Below are 23566 nucleotides of genomic sequence, written 5' to 3'. Positions count from 1 at the left end.
AGCCCGCCTTCCAATCCTCGGAGATTCCTATATATAGTGCCACGGAATCTCCGGCTGCCGCACTCCCCTGCCAATTGCTGCCACTCAGTCATGGCTGACAGTTATGGCTATATGGATATCGATATGGATATGTGCCGGGTAACGTCTTCGGATTGCAGCTGTCAACGCAGCAGCAAATTTCGCCCGTCCTAAATGTGCTGCTTCCTACTTAGGAGTCGAGAGTGGAGGACCACTGGATTGATGATGCTCCGACTGGCAGTTGCAGTTGCAGTTCCACTTGCACTTGCAGTTGCACTTGCAGTTGCAGCTACTGATGATGCAGTGGGGGGTGCATAAATCACAGTCATGCACGTGTTAATATCCTGAATGCCCTCGAAAGCTCCATTGTTGTCAGCGGATATCCAGCACACAAAAGGTAAGAGGGAGTGGATGTGGATGTGGATGGGAAGTGATGCATCCTGTTTTCGGGGGCGGACAAATGGCCACGGGTCAGGCCACAAATGATTCCAGGTATCGCATACCTTCCAAATGATTGGCAACGCAATTATTCCAGCAATCCGAGTCAGCTCATCGCATTGAATTGAGGAACGTGAAGTAGGAAAAGGCGCCCTGAATGATCTGTGAAATTGTTGAATGAGTAGTTAATCAATCGAAATAAAGTTAGGAGCTACTCACTTTCAGTACGGCAGTTAGACTAACTCGAAAATAATTAAGTCCCGTGATGAAGAAGGGTCTCGAGTTCAGTTGAATGGCCAGGGTCACCAGTTTCATCAGCTTGACATTCTCGCCGACGTTGTCCGACTGATGAATCACCTGCTCCCAGTTGGCGGTGTAGTACATCATACCCAGCTCATCTGTCTGCGAGTGAATGTTAAAAGATTTAATAGACAGTGTGCAGAGTAGTGAAGAAACACCCACTGTTTTCAGAAGAGTAGAGCCGAGCATTCCCAGGGCAAGTAACTCCATAAACTTGGCCAGGAACCACATAATGTAAGCCACATTCGCCCAGGGATTCTGTAAAAGAAAGATTATTGGTCTTGATTGCAAATTTATTATTTTAATTTCAAGCCCCTATAAAAGCTCCAAGGAAAACCTATTTCTTAGGAGTTAGTAGCTGTATAAATAAGGATCGAAAATGACCAACCGTAAAAGCCTTGAAGAACAGAGCGCAGAGCAGTCCGGCGCTGAAAGCGAACATGACGAATATCCTTAAGGTGAACTCGTCCTCCACCCGCTGGCCAAAATCCCTCAGAGCGGCATTCCTCCGCAGGATGTGGGTCAAAATCAACCGGTAGCCGGTGGCCACGTTTAGAGAGCTACTCCTCTTCAGCAGCCTCTGTGCCGAGCGACGGAGATCCTGGCCAAGCTGGACATATCGAGCATTTAAGTGCATCATCAGCTCGCCCATGACATTTAGCTCCCCGAACAGCATGCTGGTGATGATGAAGCCCACCCAGAAGTTGAGCACCAGGAGCGGAATGAAGAAGTGCAACTGGGTGTTGTCGAAGGGGTAAACCTGCTTGTAAAGCATTTCCCGACGATGGTAGATGACATTCGTCACTGGGACCAGGAAGAAATTGAACAGGGTCAGTAGATACACGGTCGAATTGACCCGTGTGGCCAGCATCTGCCTTTGAATCCTGGCAAACAGGAGTGGTTCCATCACCTCGCTGACGTAGATTTCCGCATAGAAGCGCTGCAGCAGCGCCCGGAAGCGATCCTTGTGCCAGGCCAACTGGAAGCAGCGTATCTGCAACTCGACCAGGATCAGATATGTGGGCATGCCCGTCAGCAGGTTGTCCATGTCCTGCCGATTCGCTATCAGGTAATGAAAGTCCACCTCGTTGTGCTCGCAGAAGACCAGGAATCCGAGAAAAATCATCACCCTGTCCAGCAAAACGGTCCAGAGCTCCGACTCCGCCTCCAGGGGCCAGGCCACGTGGTTGAGGATACGGTACAAGGACACAGGCCACGGCATCGGAGCCAACTCTCCGCCGGGGAGACGGGGTCTGTAGCGATGGAACGGCATGACTGGATGGACGTCCCTCTGGGTGGACGCCCATTTATATTCTAATTTTAATTGCCGCCGGCCTGATGAAATATTAAATTCATGGCCCCATCATAAATTATTCAGATTCATTTGCGTTTGTCAAAATAAAGCCGAAATCGAAACCAAACGAAACCAAACCGAAATCCGTCACAAAACCAACCCCGTTGCTGATTTGCTTTCAAATTCCAATCAACTGGCAAAGCTCGGAGTTAATTGACACGTGATTATCGAAGCTTTGGGGATGGGTTAAACTTAAAGTCACTTATAATTTCTTAAAGCTGTTTTAATTTACCTAATATGCCATCAAATGCACTTAATTGATTAAAAGTATCGCTTTAAACAAGTAGGTAATTGAGGATAATGGCTAATAGTCTCAAGGGTGGCTCGACTTTAAACTCAAATCATACCAAAAATTCACTCGCCTCATTGCATTTCCGTCTCGGCGGACGACCGCAAACAATCATTTTTATGATTATGCCAAAATAACACTGACATAATTCCAATAAAACCGAAATTGCCCTGGCACACTGACTGACAGCTCGGCCTTTGTGCCCTGTTCACCTGGAAGTAGAAGGTAGGCCACCAACACAGGCGCCAGGACCTTCGCTTCCCCCTTCAGGACTACAGGAAGGCAGTGCCTTGAAGTATGCACCTGGGAGCAGCTGCTCATGTGTGGGTATGCCCCGGATCCTGGATCCTGGAAATCAAGGGACGACCGAAAAGGCGTCGGAGCAGAGCAAATTCAATTCACTACTGTTGATTCTCCGCCCGTTGTTGTTCCTGTTGTTCTTGTTCTTGTTTGATAAAAGGATGAAGGGCTGAGGAAAGGCCAAACAACAGGGAAAAAACCCAAATAATATTAATATGCAAATTGAGTTTTTTAGTTGAGTGATCTAAGCGGATAACCGAGGGCCAAGTCAAGGCGAACGCCCGTCTCGAGGGACCAGCACAGGATCCGGATGCGGACTAGGATGATATGAGGATGAGGATGAGGACAAGGATGCGGACAAGGATGCTGAGTCTCTCTTTGGGGCATTTTGTTTTTTGCTTTATTGATTGCCGGCGGGACGGCACACGTATATATGTATATCTGGAGCAGCAGTCGGTTTAAATGCGAGTTTCGAATCAATTGAAATCATATTTTATTAAACGTTTACGGGACCATTTCCCACAACCGCCGCAGGAGCACGGAACTGGGAAAATATTTACAAGAAGTCACAGTCTGTGACCCACACCGATGAGCAGGCCGCCGGCAGCGACGAACGCTTCAAATATAAACACATAAAAAGCATTATACGTACTGGTAGGTACACATAAATCCGTATCCGTATTCGTATCCGTATACGTATCCGTATCTGCAACTGTGTGGGCCGTCGGCAAACGACGGTGCGGGTTATGGAATTCTGCTGATTCGCTCGCTTTTTGCGTGAAAACAAATTCCAAAAGAAATTGAAAACATCCAGTCGCAGATTGAAAGCAAACGAATGGCGATGGACGATGGCAAACAGAAAGACCTGCGAAAAGGCACGAATCTCGGAAAGCTGCAGCACCAGCAGTCTGGGAAACGCCGCCCGAGGGATTGGCCAAATGTCACGCAACTTTTTGCCATATCTCCCGACTCCCAACATCTGACTGCCTCTTCCCGTTTCCCTTTTCCCAGCTGCAGGCCTCCAAATACAAAGTGGTGTTCGAACGAAAGGCAAACCGAACACCCAGCCCCTACCAGCAATTCATTTATAATTACGACCACCAGCAAGGCCGAACGGAAGTGGGCCAACAAAAGCCGTTTTGGCGGATTTGCTCAATTAGCCAGGTCGGACATGAAATCGAAACCGAATTGAGCCCCAGCGGTTCCGAATGACTTGCCCACTGGAGACTGCACTAAAAATGCTTAAATGAAGAATGCTTAAAAGGAAGTAATATCAAAGATACTTAACACATTATACATGTTTGGTTTTTTGGTTCTGATAAACTATAAGTAAATACTTAGTCATAAAGCTTAAATAATTATTTAATTAAACAAAATTCCAAGTGATTGTCGAGATATGGGAAGAAATGTAAGTTTCTAGAAAAAACATATCGTGAGGAGTGCAAATATGACAAAGTTATTTTATTATACCGAAAATATTCCCTGTGCACTCCTTTACGTGACTCTGCAGAGCGTAATTTCCGCAGGGGCATTTTCTTTTTCCTTTAAAGTGTCCTGCGCCTCCTTTTGTTTTAAAGCTCCCGTTTACCTGTGGCATACGCGGCGCATGAGTGACCTGATATCCGGCTTTCCAGGAATTATTCGTTCGCCCCTGTTACTATGTGAAATATATGCAAATTGGATTATATTCATATGGAAGGGCAGCCTTAGGCTCAGTGGTCCTGGGCACGGGTGACGCCTCCGCATCAGCATCAACCTGGTGAAACAAAAAACACACAGGATGAAACACAAAATATGCTGATGTGCTGGGTAGTAGGTAGTGGGTGTGTCCATTGTCTAGACATAATTGGGAAACAGCTCCGAGATCTGGTCAGTATCACAAAGGAAGGTATTTACTTTCCGAAAATTCATCGAAATACACTGGCTTGTGCTGAAGTCATTAAATTTAATGAAAATGGACCTCATTTGAAAGGGCTATCAAGCATATGACAGAACCAAGAAATTCTCAGAAAATCAGATATCAATTTTAAAGGGAAGCTTCAGTAACAAACAGTTTCATTAAAAGCCTTACAAAAATTCACAGAAAAAATTGTTGAATCCTCCTAAAAATGTGAATAAGCAGGATAGTCTTGTTTTTAAGAAACATTAATTTTCAACTTCCTGTCTAAAGAGTTGAAAGAAACAAAAAAATGTAAAATGAGTTATCTTATTTTCGCTGAAATGCTTTGTATTCATGCCAAGTATGCTGATTTCCGTTGTCGGGCCATTCTCAAAAATGGTTTGTTAGGTCTTTAAACGGGATTTGTTCAATGTAAACCCATTTGCGCTTTGATATCTTGTGTATTCTTATCAAGTGTACGCACTGATTTCCGATTTAGAACATGACTCGCAGACCATTAAAGAAACATAAGCAAAGTCACTTGAAGAATGCAAACCGTAAACACAACCAGCACAAAAAAAAGGGGCAAGTAGAGAGGGATACAGAGGGATACATCCAGACAGACAACCGCACTCCTCACAAGAGCCCCTGAATAATTAAAATGTCTATGGCAACGCACATCCTCGCATTTAAGGAGAGCCACATCCATGACGATCCGATTGCACTGTGGGTGGAGGGGGAGGTTGCCCACAGTTGGCAGCAAAGCTGCAAATCGAACACGCAGGTTTACATGCGCCTAATCCCATTGTCAGCCGGATGGCCCGAGGCTGAGTGACTCGGAATCCCCTGACACCCCACCCACCCCGCTGCCAGAGAATTTTCCGCTTCCACCTTGAAGGTCCTGCCGAAAGGCCTCAAGCATGTCCGTTATTTTGTTTACAAGAAAACATAAATCTCGGCTCCTGCGGCCGGAGTATGTGGAGTATGCCTGTGTGCGGTCGAAAGGATTCGCCGCCGTGTGAAATGGAACATATCATCACATCCCCAACCCACACATATGTGTGGGTGTTGGCGGGGTTACGGTTTAGGCGCTTCCTCGTTCTCCACCTCCACCTCCTCCGGCTACCCACAAAAAAAGGAAAAGGACCAAGGATGAGCGCCTTGGGTTGGGGAAGGGGCTTAGGTTCGGGTTCTGGTTCGGGTGAGTGGCAAAAGCTTTGGTTTGCACGCGTCAACTGTAAAATCCTTTTGACATGCAGCCGGCTACTCTTTGGTCCGAAACTGGCCATAAAAAATGGGCTTTAGAAGCTGGGAATCCAATTATAAAGAATTTTAAACTATGTAGCGTGAACAGGACACTTAAAGTGGGCAAAAAGGGAAACCGAGCAAAAGCCAGGTTATTAGCGGATCTAGCCGTGTGTACTGTAGTGTGAGTTTGTGGCACATGAAGCCAGTTCTGACAGGTCACAATCAGTCAAGGACTCACACAGCTGAGCTCCTGCGTCCCACTGTATAAAAATTGACGTGAAATTTATACGCCATTCCCGCTTTCGGGTTTTCGGGTTGCCAGTTGAAGAAAAAATATAGCAACAATCCATAAAGTAAATGTAGCATTTAAACAAACAAACCGGGCGACATCAGAGAGTTAGATCGGCCAGGAAGAGGGCTCGGGGTCGACAATCCGGGCCAGGAGCTGTGACAAAACACTGGAAGCCAAAACTGACACTGACAACTGGCTGGAATGGAATGACGGGGAATGACGAGGAATGACGGGGAGCACAAGGAGCAGCGCTGATGATGCTGCCCCCCATTCGCATCCCTGGTGCTCCGAGTGGGAGGAAAAAATTGACATAAGCGGATATGTTACCCAGCGCCTTTCCGGAGCGTGTCGGGGCGAGTGGGCGTGGCACTGGCCCATATAGGCGGAGGCTGCAGGAGCAGCGAGCAGATAAATTAATGCGATTTTTCATGTTGCATGCTTGAGTTTGATTTATGCAATTATATGTCTCTATATGGGTGGTGGCTGGTGTAGCATGTGTGCGAGTGTGCTGGTGACAGACAACTTTTGTCAAATACGTCTAAAAGCAGTAATTTTTTATATTTGATATAAGGCGGAAATGCTAAGAACATTTCCGGTTCGTTACCTACGCGCAATGGGAGCTTAGTGGAATTAGTTGCCCAATTGGGGATGCGCTTCAATATTTGAGTGATGGGCAAAAGTGATTGGCGAGGCTATAAATATATTACATTGCAAGTATAAACAATATTTTATTCCTGTTTTAAATTTTGATTTATTTTTAAGAAATTTTATAAAATAATATTAAATATATATTGATATTAAAGCTGCGCTTTAAGCACGTAAGAAATTCATTTTAATTAAATAAATTTATCAGTTTGATTAAGCGAAGGATAATACATTTCATTAAACATATTTATTACAATTATTTACATATAAAAGATATGCATAAATTCCTGTTTTATTTCTAATATATTATACATTTAATTATAATTGTTTCATGGATATGGTAACAGCCCTTTAGGAATACTATTCCTTTCACAGAGCATCTGCCTCGGTGAGTGCAGTCAACAATCGTGTGTGGAAGGCAGTTGGCTGGGCCATGTTAATTTGTCATGATGCCACTTGCTTACTAGTTCTGCTTGTGGTCCACTCATCCGGCGGCCAGCCAGGAACACTCGTGCTGCATACGGAAATTACACAACAAATGGACTTTGGACATTGGACTTTGGGCTTTGGGAGCTGGCTGGGTTGGGATCCTGTTCGTTTTTCTGGAATCATGGAATCAGGAGAACAACCTGAAATCTGTCCAAATCCGATTAAATGCAAATGGCCCCGCAACCCCGACGCACGTACTCACACATCCATAGCGCAGATTAGTTGCGTAAGTTATCAGTGGGAAGTGAAAGGAGTAAGTGGATGGTGGGTGGGTGGTACAGGTGGTACGATGGTACGATGGTGCGATGGTGCAGGTGGCTCGGGTGGCACCAGATTTGAGTGGTTGCACTGCAGCAATCGTCAGTCAGGCAAACACTGCAGCAATTCCCGGTGGCCAGGAGACGACCAGTTATACGACTAATTAATATTTCAATGGCCGATCCGGTTGCATGTCTCTGCGAGACTTTAAGCCATTGCCAGTTGAAGTTGGAAAACTGCTGCTCCTGCAGCCCAATAGCAAAATAGCTGAATAGCTGAGCATGGAAACTCATTTCGGCCATTAATGGCCGATGGTTTGCGGAGTAACAAGGCGGAGAGTTGGTAGTCGTTGGTAGTCGTCGTGAGTCGTCGTTTCAAAGGAAATGACAGCCATTTCCATTTTTAGCTCCGCTTGGGAAAGCGAGCAACTGGCGAGGACCAGGTCCTTTAAACTGGAACTACACAAATTGCTTGCTTAAAATATGCGCTAAAAAATTCCCAGCCAACCTCCTCGTCGCATCCCCAATATTTGAACATTGTCGCAAGGCATCAGCATCGGGATTTTATGTAGCGCATATTCCTGCTCCACATCCCCTTGGCAAGAAAAAAAAGGAAAATAAAAGAGCCACTTCCGTTTTATTTGCGCAAAATTAAATAAACCGAAATATGGCTGACCATATTGGCGCATAATGGGCAAAAATATTTTTTTCATTAATGCCCCATGCCACATGCCCCATTCCCCAGCGGAGTAGATGGCAAAATAAATAAATAAGCGGAGCCAAAAAGGAAAGCCGAAAAGTAAAAGCTCCGACTGCGACCAGCTTATTGTGTGTCAATATTTGGTTGACCAGGCCAACGGATCCACCAAACTGGTGGCTAAGTGAGTGCCTGCCTGGCCAGCGGGCGGAGGTGGAATAATAAAATCATTTTAATAGTTTCGCCGCCTGCAGTTTTACCGGGCTTTATGGAGCTCAATGAAATTAAAATGAACTGTCATTAAAAGTGCTCCTTTGATATGTTCAACGATTTTCTTGTCATGAATTCAAATAGTTGCAGCTCTTCCGTGGCCACTTTAATGAAGTTAATGTGCTTTTAAATTCACAGGGCTTAAGCCAACTTGATCGTGATTAAAGGTACCTTCAACATTTAAACAGAGTAAGGTATTGTATAAACTGAAATAGGCAATAGATTGCAAAACTCACCGATGTTTAGGGTATACTTCCCTACTTATATCTTGTATCTTATAATAAAGCGCTATAGGATTACTCAATATGACTCATCTATACATCGATACTTGTATACACACATTTACTTAAAATACAAAATGTTCACATCCAACTGAATAGTAAAGACCCATTGAGTGTTCAGTTCACACCTTCCGCCACTTTTCCTTTCTTGAGCTGGCAAGTGTTCCACTTAGACTTTTCCTCTGCGCCAGTGCCACGCCCCAAAGGCGTCCTCATCTCAAGGATAGTTGAGCTGCTTCAAAGCGATATTAGATGAAAATTTGTGTAAGCCGTAAAGAAAAAGCCCATTCACCGAGAGTGTGAGACGATTGCCAATCGAATTTAATGCGCATTTCTTTTTAAAGTGCCAGCAGCTGGGAACGCACATCCCCCAGTCACACATCCAGACCCAAGACCAAGAAGCCTTCTTTTGTCAACAGCAGGGTATTAGGAGAGGAATCCGCCCGAAATCCCATCCACCACCCACTCGGGAGCAACCCAGCGAGCCGCACTAATCAACACAATTACGAAGCAGTCGAAGGAAAACTTTTCTAATTGGATATGAAGACGCGCACATGCGTTTCTTTAAAGGAATTTCACTCCCGCAGGCGAGGGTCCAAATATTGTGACAAGAAAATGGCACGACTCAGGACTCAGGGATATCAAGGTTCCGCGCCCCAAGTTCCAACTCCAACTCCAATTCCCATCTTAGGCATCGCATCTCCCAACTCCGCGGCTGAAATGCTTTGACAAATTATTTTTAAGCCAATTTACAACTTGAGAAAAAGTATCAGGAAAACATATCACTCCACTCCACACACCACACACAGGGCGTTCAGTTTGGTTCGGTTGGGTGGCCGAGTGTTTGTGTAGGTAAAGCAAATATAATGCGAGGGATAAAAGTGTAAAGTTGACAACCCAGGCACATTACTCACCCGAGGTGCCAGCCATACACCATCCACCATCCAGGCATCCGGGAGTAGGGGCGGCATTAAAATAACCAGCCAACCGATTCAACGTCAAGCCAGAGCCCAGAAATGAGCATGGCCAAGAGAAATGGTAATGTGACTGGTCGAGAGGGCCCATCCTTCTCGTCCTGGCACTTGCTTTAGGGGCCTCCGTTTGCGACTCCTTCATTTTGCACTACTTGGGAGCATTTTCTCAGTGTCTCTCACTCGACAAAATGTCGACAGCGTCGGCGGAAACCATTAATTTTGTCACTTTCGGAAGTGTAAAGTGGCGAGCATGTGGGAGCCCGTCGCAGGCCGAGCCAATGGCCAGGTCACCAACTGGCTGGTCAATAGTGAGAATCATGAAAGGGCAATTAAAGTCGGGCACCTGTGTGCGCCTGTCCACGAGTATATCTTGCCACCGACTGCCAAACAAGTTAATTGCACATTGACCGCAGGCCACACGACACTTTATGACCGCGAAACCACAACAGTCGTAAGTTGGCTTAATAATTACAAATGCATAATTTAATAGTAACGAATGATGAGGATTGCCCGCAGGCACCAAACGATAGTCGAGTCGAAAAGGGCGATGCTTAGAAGTAACGAGTGATTTAGGGTTGGGTTAAAAGTCATAGCCATGGCCGATTAGCTGCCCAACTCAGTCTTCGATGACGCACATGATGTTGATGCCGCTCTTGCCAAGATTGACGCACTCCAGAGCAGATTCCTGGTGCTGTCGCATGTAAATTAGGAACTGTATGATAACGTAGAACAGGTTATTCCTATCGTAGACGCAGTTGTGCAGCTCCTTATCACTGATAAAGTTAAATTTGGGGTTAAGTAGATTGCTGGTAGTCAAAATGGCACAGTGGGCCTTGTTGTGAACTGCGTTCACCACGTCCTTGGTGGAGCGCTTCTCGTCGCGAATAAGCACGTAGCGGGAGTGGAAGGGTCGTCCGCCGCCCTGCGGCAACGGCATCAGCTGGCTATCCAAGTACACGCAAAACAAGTGGAATAGTATCTGCAGAATGAGATTACAGTTAAAGATCTCACTTTCTGAATTTCTTTCATTTACTTACAGCTGCATCGGTGGGCAAATGCTCGCCCCACTCCTGACCGTTGTGCGTTTTGCCCGAGTTCCAGCGGTAGTCGGCTATGCAAGAGCCCTGCGCCAGCTCCTTAATGCGCTGCACCAGGTATTCTTGGTTGCTGAAGGTGTCCAGGAAAGGTAAGAGCATGGGCAACATGGGCGCACATGTTTGCACGAATTGTTGGTTTTCGGCTGTTTTGCGCAATCTCTCCAGGCTTACAGATCCAATTTTAAGGTCAATCAAACCACGCTGGCGAAAAACATCGTCCACATAATTGATCTCTTTGACCAAACGCTGCAGTATGGTAGTAGAAATCCACTAGAAAATGGTAAATCTTTAGTATGTTGCTGTGGAAAGTCGTTCAAGCTACTTACAAATCTTAGGTTGGCCACATATTGCGACAGTTTGTCCGTGGAGATGCGCTTGATGACCTCCGAATTGCTGTCCCTGAACTGGAAGCCGCCAAACTCCTCAATGGAGGTGGGAGCATTTTCCGTAGAAACCGCCGGAGCGGGCGACAGTTGGTAGATGGTGGTCTTGAGCATATAGGCCGCGTTGTTGCAGTAGTTCCAGAAGGAGTTGGCCGTGCCCATGCTCTGCACATTGGGAGTGTCCGAGCTGTCCACCATGCTGCGCTCGCGATCCGCCTGCTTCATTAGACTGGTCAACTTTCGAGTATCGGTCATGAAGTCATCGCGGCGCACCTCCGCATACGGGGACATGTAGGCGGACTCGTTGCTCAGATTGCTAGCATTCAACGAGTTGTTTTGCACCATCGAGGAGTTGTAGGAGACGTTTTGGTTCGTCTGCTGCGGCGTCCTTGTGGGACTAGGGCTGCGCCGCATTGACTGCGAGCCCCAGCAGGAGTCCTCAAAGGAGGAGTGCCAGTTGATGATGGGTATGTCATCCTCTATATCGCTGTCGGGTTCGTAGCTGCGTGGTTTCTTTACGGCTCGGGCGCAAACTGTCCGCAAAGAGTTCTCTGCAACAATCAAAAGGGTTTAGTGGATAGGATAGACAAGGTTTTTTCGGATTCCTCACCTTCCTTGCCGTCCAGCAGCCACTTCTGGATATCGCTACCCATCACTTGGTCGCCGCCAAACCATAACCACAAATACTTGCCGAAGCAGGCCAGCGCACTTAGGCCAATGAGGATGGTAATGGTGCACTCCGCCAGAAACCAGTAGGTCCGGTAGACGGACCGACATGCCTGCCAGATGTCGAAGAGGAGCAGCGACAGCAGCACCACATTTATGGAGCACCACTTGAGGTAATGCCGCGCTTGGGCGCCTCGCAGTCGCAAGTCCAGGCTGCGCTGCACCACCGGGTTTTTACTCAACGGCGAGCTGAGTGGTATTCAAGGGTTAAATTTCTGAATTCTGGACTAGTTCCTCTCACTTACCAATTGCTCCGTGTGAAATTCATTGTCTAGTTACTTGTAATGCTAAGAAAATTGTCTGAAGATGTCAAAAATGCCGGGAAAACTTGTTTTTAAGTGGTTGCACCCACAAGGAGTTAAAATACCACAAGGTCAAGAAGAAAAATACTGTTTTGTTTAAATCGCGTTTCGATGGTGTTGTTCCATGACTCGCGCCCGGTAACGCTTGAAAGTTTGGAAGCACCTTAGCGAAGACCTTTTCCTTAGCGGAGATATTTTCCATAGCGGAGACATCTACCAATCGGCGATGTTTTAGCGGATATCCAATTTCAAAACGAAAATCTAGGATTTCTTTTTTAATGGCTTTAACTTTTAGAATTATAACACAAACTATATTAAAATAAAATGTTTTCCTTTGGTTGTGATGCCTGCAACTATTACTGAGCTCCTATTTTTAATTTATTATTTAAATCAATTATATTTTTTTGCTTTTCAGCTATTTTATAAAGTTAATTGTGATTTGCGTATCTTTATTCATTGTTTTTAATTTATCATTACAAAATCGTTACAAAACCGAACTTTGTAATTTCTAGAAAAAGTATGATGGCGCTAAAATTAATTCTCAATAGTGATTGGTTTTTATTTGTTTTTAACCATGAAAACTCTAGTATAAAATAAAACTTCATTTCTTTTCCTAGTAAATAAATGTACTTAGAAATTTGATGATGATGGTTTTAAGAAAATTAACAAAAGTGAGTTGGTTTTATATGTTTTTAACCATAAAAGTCAAATATAAAATATTACTAAACTTGTTAAGTTCCCTTGTAAATAAAGCGTACTTATATCACAAAACAGAATTCTTAATAACATACAAATATTTTAAAAGCCCTAAAATAATTAATGGTGTAATAAAAACAGAAATAATATTTTTATAAAGTATTCAGTTAATCAAAAAAAATTATTCTCATTCCACTTGGGCTCGTCCGGGAATTGAACCCGGGACCTCTCGCACCCGAAGCGAGAATCATACCTCTAGACCAACGAGCCGGGTTGAACGGCCGTCGACTAATTACTCAATCTAAAGTAGGCTCAAAAAAAAAAAGAAAAATATAGCCCTTACATAAGCTTCCGCTCAAAAACTTTACCCACAAGTCGCTCAAGATTACGTCATCGTACTCTCTATATGGAAATTAGAGAAAGTTAGAAGACTCTCTTATTTGCTGATCCAGAATGAAAAAACCAAAACCTTAGAAGAACTTTAGAACTCGTTGCAAGGGTATACAAATGATTGGTTGGGTGCCAATGGCTAAGGAATTCTTATGCAGTCTCTTGTCATCACTAAGTTTAAGTAAAACATCTTTAAAGCTTTAATAATATATCTTATATTTGTTCCTGATTTATAACATTTTTGGAGGACAGTACTTAGATATAGCTATGCAGTTTTGCACCTCATATGTGTTCCCTGATCTCTAAGCCCGCTTCACTGCCCGTCTTCTCCTTCTTCGCTTGCCAATGACTGAAGGCCCGACTCCCACTCCCACACCGATCCCCGGAACGGGAGCCAGTTGCAGCAGGAGAGGATTACTGACCAGGGCAGCGGCGATGCCCAGAACGGTGGCACTGGCCAGCGGAATCAAGAAGCTCTTGGCCAGCAAGGCCTTTGGTGAGATCTCTGGCGTTCCCTTGTGAGAGACTATCTCGTGGGAATCGATGGGGTAGGGGCTGTAGGAGTAGTCCACTGGCGGACCAGGGTACTGGCCATGTTCCGGTCGGGGTCTGTACACGTGGTATGGCACGCCCGCCTCTCCGCTGGAGTAGCTGTGTCCTGGAGCAGGTCCTGGCTCGTAGCCGTGTCCGTTGGATGGTCCATAGTCATACTGATAGGGGTGACTGTCAAAGGCGTAGCTTTTGCCAGCACTTCCACTGCTGCCATAATGACCTTAAATAGTATAATAGTTTTAAAAATATATTTAACAATAGTAAACCATTTCGTGGACCGATCTTACAGCCTTATTAAGCTATAGCTTTCTTAGGCAGATTATATATCGGTTATCAGTTCCTTGAACTCACCCACGCTGATGCGATCGTGTATATTCCCACCCAATTTCCACTTGTCATAGGCCTGGCTGAGATTATCATTTAGGCTACTGGCCTGGGAGCCATGAACTCCTCCCACCGGCGGAAGCGCACCAATGGGCTTGGATATGAAGCCAGCTGCAGTGCTGTCCAACTTGGCGGTCGATGAACCCGGTCCGCGGTAAAGCTCCGGGGGAGGATCGTAGCTCTTGGCTGCTGCAGAGCCCACGGGGTCCAGTTTCACGATAGCCTGTCGTTTCTGTGGCTGCATGGGCTGCCAAGACTCGGATTCCTTGGACGCGTTCTGCGCGGATGCGAGGTTAATGGTTAGGAGGAGACCGAGGCAAAGGCCAAGGGCCGGGAGTAACTTCCCTTTGGACGCGAACATGTTAACTGAGTGTGCCGCCTGCAGACCGGGAGATTTTATATGGGTCCCAGTCCCAGGCCATGTCGTCATCTGGAGTGGGTACTATTACAGGCGGTGGCGATAAATTGCAGTCAGACAATTTCAAACCGTCGACAATTTCAAACCGCTGGCATTGAGACGTCTGCAGTGCGTTTCAGGAGCGATTAGTGCCGCCAGCTTGGAAGCCCTCAAGATTGGGCCACGCTGTTCTTTCCACACTCTTTCATCAGGCATTATATCAACGCGGAGCAACGAGCATGTAGTTGCCAATTTGTCCCTCTCTTGGTTTATTGAAATCTGTAGCCCACGACCAGTAGCACCTAGAAATTAGTGGAGTTATTCACGCCCGCGGTAAAAGAAAAACAAAAGCCCCAATCTCCGTTTAATTAAATCATTTATCGCTGCTTATTTTGAAGTCGCTGCTCAGCGAAGGGGAATGATCGGAGGTGAAGTGAGGTCGTAGGGGGAATAGTTACCTTTGGCACAAAAGAAAGCCCAACATATGGAAAATGGTTTCACGCCGATGGTGGAAAGTGTTGCTAGAACGGTTACGCAATATTTCAGATGCCTTTTTTCTGGTTGGTTGTTATAACTACAATCTCTCTTACTAAAAATACAGTCATTATCATCCAGATGTAAGAACTAAAATAAAAATCCTTTGAAACATACACTTGTGTACATCGTCAGTGGCCAACTTTAATATCTTACAGGTTCCAATGACAGTTAAAAAGATTGATTGATTCCTTAGAGCAGCATTTTTAAAAATTTATTTTTGGGAAAAAAATTCGATTACTAATTATGTTACACATATGAAATAGTTAAGAAGCCATAGCAAAGGGTGTTCGTTAATATAGAAAGACTTTGAGCACATTGTTGTGTGGTTGGATCACGGCGATCATCAGCGCCGCTTCCTGTACATTTCGGGCATGTCCTCGGGATCGGAGTCGGATTCAGGCGGTGCTGGCAGATTCCCATCCTTGTCGCCCAATACCAATCGTTCCAGGATCTCCACCTGGACGTTCAGGATGGCCATCAGCTTGAACAACTTTTCCCCGCGAGTCCGGTAATCGGCATTTCGCTGCTCCGTGGACAGGCGAGCTCTCAGCTCCTGCGGGTTCCTTATGTGGTCCCTTTTGGACTTAATCAGTTCCCGCCTATTTAGCTCTTGTTCGACGTTCTCTGCAACAGTGTGTCCACGGCGGTCGTACGTCTTCCGCAGACAGCGAAAGGTGTCGCCAAAGAGATCCGCATACTCGACGCGCAGGAATTCCAGGAAGGTGATGGACGACCGATTGGACTGCTCCTTTAGGCTCCTGCTCGTCTCGTTGAAGTAGTCATAGATGACGGAGGCGAACACGTTCATCAGGATAATCGCCAGGAGGAAGACGAGCACCAGGTAGAGCATAATGCCCAATATGCGACCTCCGTGAAAGAAATCCGCAGGACGGATGTCACCGTTAAAGCCCATGGAGTACCTTCATCAATTAGATTAGTTTAGGGTTAGATGAATAAATATTAGTCTAAACAAGAGAGGTACCCAAATGATATACCCAAATGACTACTCCTAATGACTTACCAGCTACCAATTAGAGATACCTACCACATGCAGGTGACCACGGACTGAACCATGTGGCTGAAGACCACTGCGTTGTTTCCATTCGGCACGGCCAAAGTGATGCCAATGGCCATGAGGACGACCAGAATGATTACACCCAGGCTGGCCACGGCTCGCCAGGCGGAGAAGAGGGTCTGGGTGAAGTGCTGGAAGACGGAGGCAAACTGAAGCACCTTCCACAGCCGCATGGTGGTGATGCACACCAGGAAGCCCTTCACGATGCACAGCAGTTGGTGGAGGCGCAGTGGACGCTGGAAGTCGAGATAATGCCCCTTGGTGGCCGTCTCCACCATCTCCAGCAGCTTAGCCGTCTCTATGCCGCGCATTATTACCAGCACGGTCAGGACGACGTTCAGTATGCATATGGTCAAGTCCACCATGGTCCAAGCCTCGTGGGCGGCGGCCGGATTGTGCCAGATCTTCGAGAGCACACCGCGGGCGAACAAGATGACCAGAACGGTGTGTACAAACAGTATGAAAAGCTCGGTGTTGCTTCTCAACTCCACACTTCCCAGCATTCTCACTGAATCCGCATGCACCCGGGGAATCTGGATCCCGAACGGTGTGTTCTCCACGCGCAAAGTGATCAACGTGAAGAGGTTGGCATCCGCGTTGTACATTGTCAAGTCGATGAACAGAGCCGAAGTATTTTTATCCAGCCAGCCGTAGGACTGCAGGTACTGGATCTGCTGTATGCAGTGTACCTACCAGAATTATAAACTAACAAAATATTTTAAAAGATTTCCTGATTTTATCCAAACCTTTGTGCTCATCATGAGCACCTCGTAGCCGCCGACTTCGGGGTAGTTGAGCAAATAGCCATAATGGTCGTAGTTGAGCAGCAGGCCATTCAGAAAACTGGGCTCGAACTCGGCCGGCACAAAGGGGTCGTAGATCCGCCAGAACTTCTCCGTGTAATGCATCCGGTGATAGGGCAGACGCCACTCCGGCGCATAGGTCTTCGTGTCCCACTCGGGCGTGCCCAGTCCAATGTGGCAGTCCACAGGACGCACTTGGCGCAGACGCACCACCCCGATGTTCTGCCACTGCTCCATGGCCCACCAGCCCTCGTAGCCGTAAGTTCCCGGCGCGAAGAAGGCTTCGATCATGGTGATCTGCAGATAGCTGTGTATCTAACGGATGACATTTCCATGCTGTTATAAATCAAACGTGAGTTACTGAGAAATATACCCCATTTGTGGGAATTTCTTTTATAATCAAGTATTGCAAGCACCTTAATTAAGAGTATACCATATATTTAAAATACACTTCTCACCTGGTATATGAAGTACACCTGCGACAGACCAAAGGTGACCGAGGTGTTGTCCCCGAAGAGGCGCTGCATGTTGTGGGTGTTGAAGTAATTGACCTGGTCCTCCTGCATCACCACCAGCAGCATTAGGGCAATGAAGTAGGACCCATAGAGCAACAAGTCCCCGGCAATACGTTTGTATCTCTGGTTGAGCAGCTCGTTCGTGTGGCCCTCGGTGATCAGGAGCTCGGAGCGCAGACTGCGCAGCCGGATACGCAAGTAGCTGATGTGGTTCATGGTGGGCACTCCCTCCTCCGCCTTGTAGGGCTGGTCCTCCTGCGGCCAGGTGGCATAATCGATGCCCAGAATGAGGAAACGGATGGGTTCTAGAATGAGATATTGGAAAAAGAACACCAGGACGATGGTCACCAACATCGTCTTGAATCTCTGGGGCTCGTGTATGAATCCCGAGAAGATTGATACCAGGGTGAAGCACACCAGCAATACGGTCGCGGTCACGGCGAAACACGCAAAGTTCTTGTGGCTCATATCCTTGAAACCCATTTTAACTGCCTTTCTTTGAAATTACTGCAAGTCTTGGCTAAAAGTCAGTAGTTATAAAATCCCAGCTTGCTGCTTTTAATTTTACAAGTCCTTGAATTGAACACAAATGTATGTATATATGTATATGTATAATAATAAATGAATAAATTTATAAAGTAATTTTAATTGACCCACCCAATCAACAGATAAAATCGACACTCATCTTGAATACTTTCAACGTATTTGTATTTCGTATTGATAGTTGCCATTTGGTATGTACTGATGTATATTTAAGTATAAAGATATATGCACAATTCATTAACTTAGTTAACGTTTCTAAATTAAAGCGGTATTCTTCCGAAAGTTCCTCTTGTATACGTGGAGACTAGGTGCTAGAGTAGATACATAGTTGACTAGACATACCGATTCGTGTATGTAATGCGTATAATACTGGCTGATCCGGTGACTGGCGAGCGCTTTCATACATTTTCGGAATTGACTTTCAGTGGCACGGGACCGGGCGAAACTCCGGACTACCTAATGCGACTTGGACACTGAGAACGGAACGGAACCCCTTCGCGGAGGAAACACACGTGCTATATACGGTTAGATACAGGTGGATTGGATTATTTAGTCTGGTTAAGTTTGCCTGTGCTACGACGATCCGGTGCGGGATTAGTTGCTGGGCAACTGGGAGCGCTTGCCCCAGCCGCCGTGGAGCTTCTGCCACTGGTCGCGCTTGCCCCACATGCCCTTCAGGTTGTTCCAGGTGGGCTCGCGCTTGCCCCAGGCGCCCCTGAACTTGTTCCAGCCCTGCGCCTGCCTCCTCTTTCCCCAGGCCACGTTCATGCTCTTCCAGGCGCGCTTCTCCACGTCCGAGTCTCCTGCGACATCGTCGAAATCCTCGCCAGACTGCGATTGCTGCTGGAGCGGCTGTTGCTGCTGCTGCGCGGGTTGTCCACTGGCCAGCCTTTCGAAGGTGTCCCAATCGATGGTGTTGGTGCCATCCGTGATTACCAGCGGAACAAAGTGACCGGTCATGTAGATGTCCGGATCGCTGGCGTCTCCGCTGGATGACCGCTTGCCCCAGGAGCTCTGCAGCGACTGCCATGCGCGCTTGTTGTTGCCGTACAGGTCGCTCTCGCTAAGTTGATCCAGTACCACCTGTTCGGAGAGGCCTCCGCCGCCTGGTTCATTGGAGGCTGAGTTGGCCGCACTGCCACTGGCCACCAAGCTGCCGCAAGCACTGCCCAGGATGAGGAGCACCATCAGAAAGCCGTAACTTCTCCGCGTCTTATTGTGAGCCATGGCTGTGGAAATGCAAAAGAAAATAAGGAATGCGTCTTTAGCAAAATATAAATATTTAAAAAAAATGCATTTCAGGTTTTAAATGTTAAATACATTAATAATAAAGTCTACGTTCCTGGAAAGTACCTTGCCTCATCGCCTTTAAATATGATTGGTTCACTTTAATTTAGAACTATATTTAGAACTATGGTTGAAACTACAAAAAATAATGAAATAGAACTTAAAATAGCAGTAGGTTAGCTACAAATTTAAAATAAATAAAAGAAAAAATAAACTATTTAAATTCAATATATTTTGCAATTAATAGATCTTGAGTTGAGAAAAATAAAATTTTACAACAATATATAAATACAATTATTACAAGAAGGTTTGCTTTAATTGCAAACTAAATTCGAACAAATTTCCTTTCAGTGCAAAGGTGCAAATATGAATGAATAAATGGCTGACGAAAGAGCGATCCTGATGAGGAAGCACAACCGCACTCGCGGAATGCTCAATTAAGTCGCTGCCGACGCCACTCGACTGCTCCCTGGGGGTCCCGGCAAGTCCTGGAGAGTCCTGGAGTCCTGCGGCAATCATTTCCGCCCGCTCCTCGGAATTACTGAAACACGCGCAAGAACAACAGGCGAACGGGAACAAGCGTAGCGATTTAGCTAAATAACCTCTCTAATTGAAAGCGGTGGGGGCCGCCGGGTGGGCGGATTTGGGTGGTGCCCACCTTCGGCAGCAGTCATGGGGGTCTGGGGTCATGCCGTCTGTCGACCGCTGCGTTAAAAGGCAGCAGCGCATAACAGTTACAATTTATGGTCTATTAATGTCCTTTCGGAGGTAGCAACCAGCGGGGTTACTGGGGAGTAGGCATTTCAGTGAACTGCCTTTGGAATGTTAGTAGGCCAAACAATGGGGGGCGTGGGATGGAAAGCCAATGTGCAGATGATTGGCAACTGGAGAAGGAAGGAAGAGGAGAATCCCAGTCGATAATGATGCCTTAAAACGTTGATACGCTGCCCCGCAGTCAAGATTATGGTGCTGTTTACGCACTGGCTTAAGTGCCTTGCGATTGCACTTGCGGCCACTCGACAGACTAGACAAAAGCCGGAGGAAAACTCACGGAAAATTCAGTGGGAGTGGGAGTGGGACTTGTAGTGGGTGTGGGTGGAAAAAGCAGCGCTCTTTTGTTTGCACTTCCTGCCAAAGTAGTTTTCCCTATGCGTTCGCATGAGCCCCGCCACCATATTGATTTGCATACAGTCTAGCATTAGCTGTCAACAAAGCCACATCCTGTTTAAAGGACACTCCAAGAAGGCGGAAACGTTGGCGTATTATGCTTTCATTATTGCGAATTTTCGCAGTCCACATGCATAATGAATCCGATATTATTAAACCCCTAACTATAAGTGCTTGGGTTGTTTGCTTTACATGTCTAAAGAGCCTACAAATTTAAAGGTTCAAATCGATCTTTAAATAATGCTGAAAGTGCACCACAAAAATCATAAACTAAATTAAAATGATTTTAGTGGATAATAATGTCTGATTTCTTGCATTTTTATTATCCTTCGTTAATGTGTTACATTTAGATAACCATTTATGCAAGTTCAAAACCTTTAAATGATACAAAATATGGAAAACCGATCTCTCGGGGATCCCGATACATCAGTAAACGTGGTTACATAAATCTAAAGTAATGAGTCGACTAGCTAGATCATACTCGTAATAAGCTATCACTATATGTCGAAGTAACCCAAAATGATCCCTAATGGACAAATCTAATCCCTTAACTGCCCGTTTCCATTGGAATTAGCACATTTGCCGTAATCCTCGTCTGATTTTATGGCCATTGCGAATCGGCAGCAGCTGGTAGGCGCCAACATGGAAAGTCATTAACCGGGAATCAACTATGCAAAGCCCACTAAAATCGGAGCCACTGGGGGGCAGGACGTGGAGATGGTATCTTATCTGGACGGTTGCCTGATTAAATGACGTTGCTGGCCGCCCGCTTGGATTGGCCGACTAATTGGGTAGCGTCGTTTATGGATGCGAGTGCGGATTTGTCCCCTAACTCCTGGCCAGAGACCAGCGACTCCTGACTGATTGTCCGATGTCCGAGTGCGGAGTTGGCCGCTTTTTTCCGGCCTAGCCCGGACTTAATTTGTGCGCTTGTCGTTGATTGATTGACGCCGCCCAGATGAAAGTTTTAGCGGCTTTGCGCCAAATTATAATATATAGCCACCGCGATGATAGAGCACGCATCGAATTTTATGACCTCTCCCCCGTAGAGGAGATAGGATTGTGTAGGGATTGGGGGTCAAGAGGCGGGCAAACGTGCCGGGTCAACTTGTAATTGAAATTAACTGAAAATATTTATGGCCTTGCGGCTGACATTCCTTGGCATTTGGTAGTTGACTTGCTCTGCTCCATTATTAATTTGCCAGCCTGTTGCCAAATAATTCATGTGGTGTCAGGACGGAAGAGATATCCTTCGTCCTTATGGCGACTGCCTCAAGTGTGGTAAGCAAATTTTCGCGCCAAAATTAAACAGCTTGTTGAAAATCGAATTTGTCAGCTCGCCTACTTTCGCATGTCTCGATAAATAGCTGGCGCAAATATTTGCCAAAGGATGGCATTCGCCAATAAGTATTTTGTTTAAATAGGTTTCCTGCCGGCACCCACGCACCCAGGCTCTGCTCAAGAACTCGTCGCCTGTTGCCGCTAAGTGTGAATCGAAGGATTCCCGGGGACATGGACATTAACGAAAAGTCGTAAGCAAACAAAATATCCGCAAAAGAGTAATATACTGCTCGTCTCAAGCAGGTTAGCCGGGGACTCCTGCTTTTTGTCACTTCAATTTCGATGGGTTTGTTTGGCCAGGGAGTTCTGCATAATTTGGACATGTTTCGCAAATAAATTTACGCTGATGAGTCTTCTACTTTTCAGGCAGCGGACTATTTTTAATGTTTTGTTTTATTTCATTTTGTGAACGAACTGTGACGCAAATATTGAATTTGATCGCTTCATTGGATTTTAATAAATAGTTAATAGGGCAGACTTTAAAATGCCCACGAAAGGGAAACTCGGAAAAAGGTTTGGAAAATAATTGACCTTTGTATGTTAGTTACTAATTCATGAAATTAAAGTGGGCTTAAAGCATTCACTCTTGTTTCAAACACATATAGAAATTGTGCCAGGTTTCCTTAATAATCACAAATCAATTAATTAGAACTTTATTAATGCATTTAAAAGGCGTTATATTGAAATCCTCCTATTTTAGTAATATTTTTTAAGATTACGATTTTTAAAGATTAAATTTGAAATTCATGATCTGCTTCATCTTTGAAAAGGTTTGCTTAGTTTGCATGAATATACACTTTTTAAATATATAGAAAATGGTTTGAAACTGAATTTAGAAACTTTTTAAAAAATTCGCGAAATTCAAAATTTAAGAGTAAAGCATATTTCAATAAGAAAATTGAACCACAAGAATTCACTTTGGAATTCATTTCCTAGGCCATCAAATCGAGTTATGAGTCCATTGAATATCGAACGGACCACTCACCTGACTATATATCTCCGTGCGATTTTAGCGTGCGAATTATTGTTGAAGCCAGCGGAAACTGCGGCCAGAATTTTACAATTTTATTTCGGGTTTGCAGCGCACTCTTTTATAGAATTTTTTCCGACATGAAATAGCGTTTATAAGTGAGTTTACTGGCGCGAGTGCAATTCAATTAGCGCTCTCACTTGACCGGTGTGAAACAGATTGCGAGGAGCGTGGTAGGAGCTGGATGTCCTGGCTTTTGGCTGTGCGCAAACCTGTTGATCAACTGCTAATGATACGCAGCCCGGCGCGGCGGTCGCTTATAAATCAAAACGGAAGCGAGCCGCCACCCGAACGGCCATCCATGTGTCCACGAAGGGAGCCTCGTTTAGGTGAGTGAGCTAGTATGCGTGTGTGTGTCAGTGTGAGTTTGTGGGGACAGAAATGCCGGCTGCGCACGCACACAATGGCAGGGGGATATGGATATCCGCTTGTCGCTTGTCGTTTGTCGTTTGTGCAACGGAAGTGGCCGAAAAGTGTGTTGCCTACTTAGCGGGGTACGTGTTAGTAGAAGTGTAAGTGTTGGTGTTAGTGGAAGTGTAAGTGACCGTAGTATGTGTGTGTGTGGGTGAGTGAGGAGAAGCCCCGAGTTTAGGGCACACATGCGCGATTG

The 23566-nt window shown here is 45.8% G+C and overlaps 5 protein-coding genes and 1 non-coding gene across 6 annotated transcripts; all 6 read right to left on the bottom strand.

Moving 5' to 3' along the window:
* Nucleotides 1–567: 567 nt before the first annotated feature.
* On the bottom strand, nt 568–3966 carry LOC6534350 (odorant receptor 74a). Its single transcript, XM_002094993.2, has 4 exons — nt 1145–3966; nt 919–1014; nt 676–858; nt 568–618 (listed from the first exon to the last, which is right to left on the bottom strand). Exons 1-4 carry the CDS (start codon nt 2027–2029, stop codon nt 568–570), a joined length of 1215 nt encoding a protein of 404 aa, XP_002095029.1. The 5' UTR covers nt 2030–3966.
* A 6221-nt stretch (nt 3967–10187) lies between these two features.
* LOC6534349 (transmembrane protein 209) lies at nt 10188–12315 on the bottom strand. Its single transcript, XM_002094992.3, has 5 exons — nt 12183–12315; nt 11822–12126; nt 11155–11762; nt 10769–11098; nt 10188–10710 (listed from the first exon to the last, which is right to left on the bottom strand). Exons 1-5 carry the CDS (start codon nt 12203–12205, stop codon nt 10348–10350), a joined length of 1629 nt encoding a protein of 542 aa, XP_002095028.1. The 5' UTR covers nt 12206–12315; the 3' UTR covers nt 10188–10347.
* Nucleotides 12316–13133: 818 nt separating this feature from the next.
* Nucleotides 13134–13205, bottom strand: Trnap-cgg. Its single transcript has one exon. It is a non-coding gene; the product is annotated as a tRNA-Pro (tRNA).
* A 296-nt stretch (nt 13206–13501) lies between these two features.
* Nucleotides 13502–14624, bottom strand: LOC6534347. The gene is made up of 2 exons (XM_002094991.3): nt 14229–14624; nt 13502–14097 (listed from the first exon to the last, which is right to left on the bottom strand). Exons 1-2 carry the CDS (start codon nt 14620–14622, stop codon nt 13628–13630), a joined length of 864 nt encoding a protein of 287 aa, XP_002095027.3. The 5' UTR covers nt 14623–14624; the 3' UTR covers nt 13502–13627.
* A 764-nt stretch (nt 14625–15388) lies between these two features.
* Nucleotides 15389–18153, bottom strand: LOC6534346 (polycystic kidney disease 2-like 1 protein). Its single transcript, XM_002094990.3, has 4 exons — nt 17532–18153; nt 17017–17388; nt 16241–16959; nt 15389–16115 (listed from the first exon to the last, which is right to left on the bottom strand). Exons 1-4 carry the CDS (start codon nt 18069–18071, stop codon nt 15539–15541), a joined length of 2208 nt encoding a protein of 735 aa, XP_002095026.1. The 5' UTR covers nt 18072–18153; the 3' UTR covers nt 15389–15538.
* A 126-nt stretch (nt 18154–18279) lies between these two features.
* LOC6534345 (allatostatins MIP) lies at nt 18280–23184 on the bottom strand. Its single transcript, XM_002094989.3, has 2 exons — nt 22912–23184; nt 18280–19360 (listed from the first exon to the last, which is right to left on the bottom strand). Exon 2 carries the CDS (start codon nt 19356–19358, stop codon nt 18726–18728), a length of 633 nt encoding a protein of 210 aa, XP_002095025.1. The 5' UTR covers nt 19359–19360; nt 22912–23184; the 3' UTR covers nt 18280–18725.
* Nucleotides 23185–23566: the final 382 nt, after the last annotated feature.

This window comes from Drosophila yakuba, chromosome 3L (assembly GCF_016746365.2).
Source record: "Drosophila yakuba strain Tai18E2 chromosome 3L, Prin_Dyak_Tai18E2_2.1, whole genome shotgun sequence".
NCBI classification, from domain to species: Eukaryota; Metazoa; Arthropoda; class Insecta; order Diptera; family Drosophilidae; genus Drosophila; species Drosophila yakuba.
The sequence above is the reverse complement of the archived record's forward strand: the minus strand, read 5'-3'. Positions and strand labels throughout refer to the sequence as shown.

Excerpts from the sequence above, each read along its gene's own strand:
- LOC6534350 (XM_002094993.2), bottom strand. The coding sequence starts at position 2,029 with ATGCCGTTCCATCGCTACAGACCCCGTCTCCCCGGCGGAGAGTTGGCT. Across the intron at positions 1,015-1,144 it reads TGTTCTTCAAGGCTTTTACG|AATCCCTGGGCGAATGTGGC; the intron begins GTTGGTCATTTT and ends TTTCTTTTACAG. Across the intron at positions 859-918 it reads GCTCTACTCTTCTGAAAACA|ACAGATGAGCTGGGTATGAT; the intron begins GTGGGTGTTTCT and ends ATTCACTCGCAG.
- LOC6534349 (XM_002094992.3), bottom strand. The coding sequence starts at position 12,205 with ATGAATTTCACACGGAGCAATTG. Across the intron at positions 11,763-11,821 it reads GCTGCTGGACGGCAAGGAAG|AGAACTCTTTGCGGACAGTT; the intron begins GTGAGGAATCCG and ends TGATTGTTGCAG. Across the intron at positions 10,711-10,768 it reads ATTTGCCCACCGATGCAGCT|ATACTATTCCACTTGTTTTG; the intron begins GTAAGTAAATGA and ends CTCATTCTGCAG.
- LOC6534347 (XM_002094991.3), bottom strand. The coding sequence starts at position 14,622 with ATGTTCGCGTCCAAAGGGAAGTTACTCCCGGCCCTTGGCCTTTGCCTC. Across the intron at positions 14,098-14,228 it reads ACACGATCGCATCAGCGTGG|GTCATTATGGCAGCAGTGGA; the intron begins GTGAGTTCAAGG and ends ATACTATTTAAG.
- LOC6534346 (XM_002094990.3), bottom strand. The coding sequence starts at position 18,071 with ATGGGTTTCAAGGATATGAGCCACAAGAACTTTGCGTGTTTCGCCGTG. Across the intron at positions 16,960-17,016 it reads TGCTCATGATGAGCACAAAG|GTACACTGCATACAGCAGAT; the intron begins GTTTGGATAAAA and ends TAATTCTGGTAG. Across the intron at positions 16,116-16,240 it reads TCCGTGGTCACCTGCATGTG|GTACTCCATGGGCTTTAACG; the intron begins GTAGGTATCTCT and ends TAATTGATGAAG.
- LOC6534345 (XM_002094989.3), bottom strand. The coding sequence starts at position 19,358 with ATGGCTCACAATAAGACGCGGAGAAGTTACGGCTTTCTGATGGTGCTC.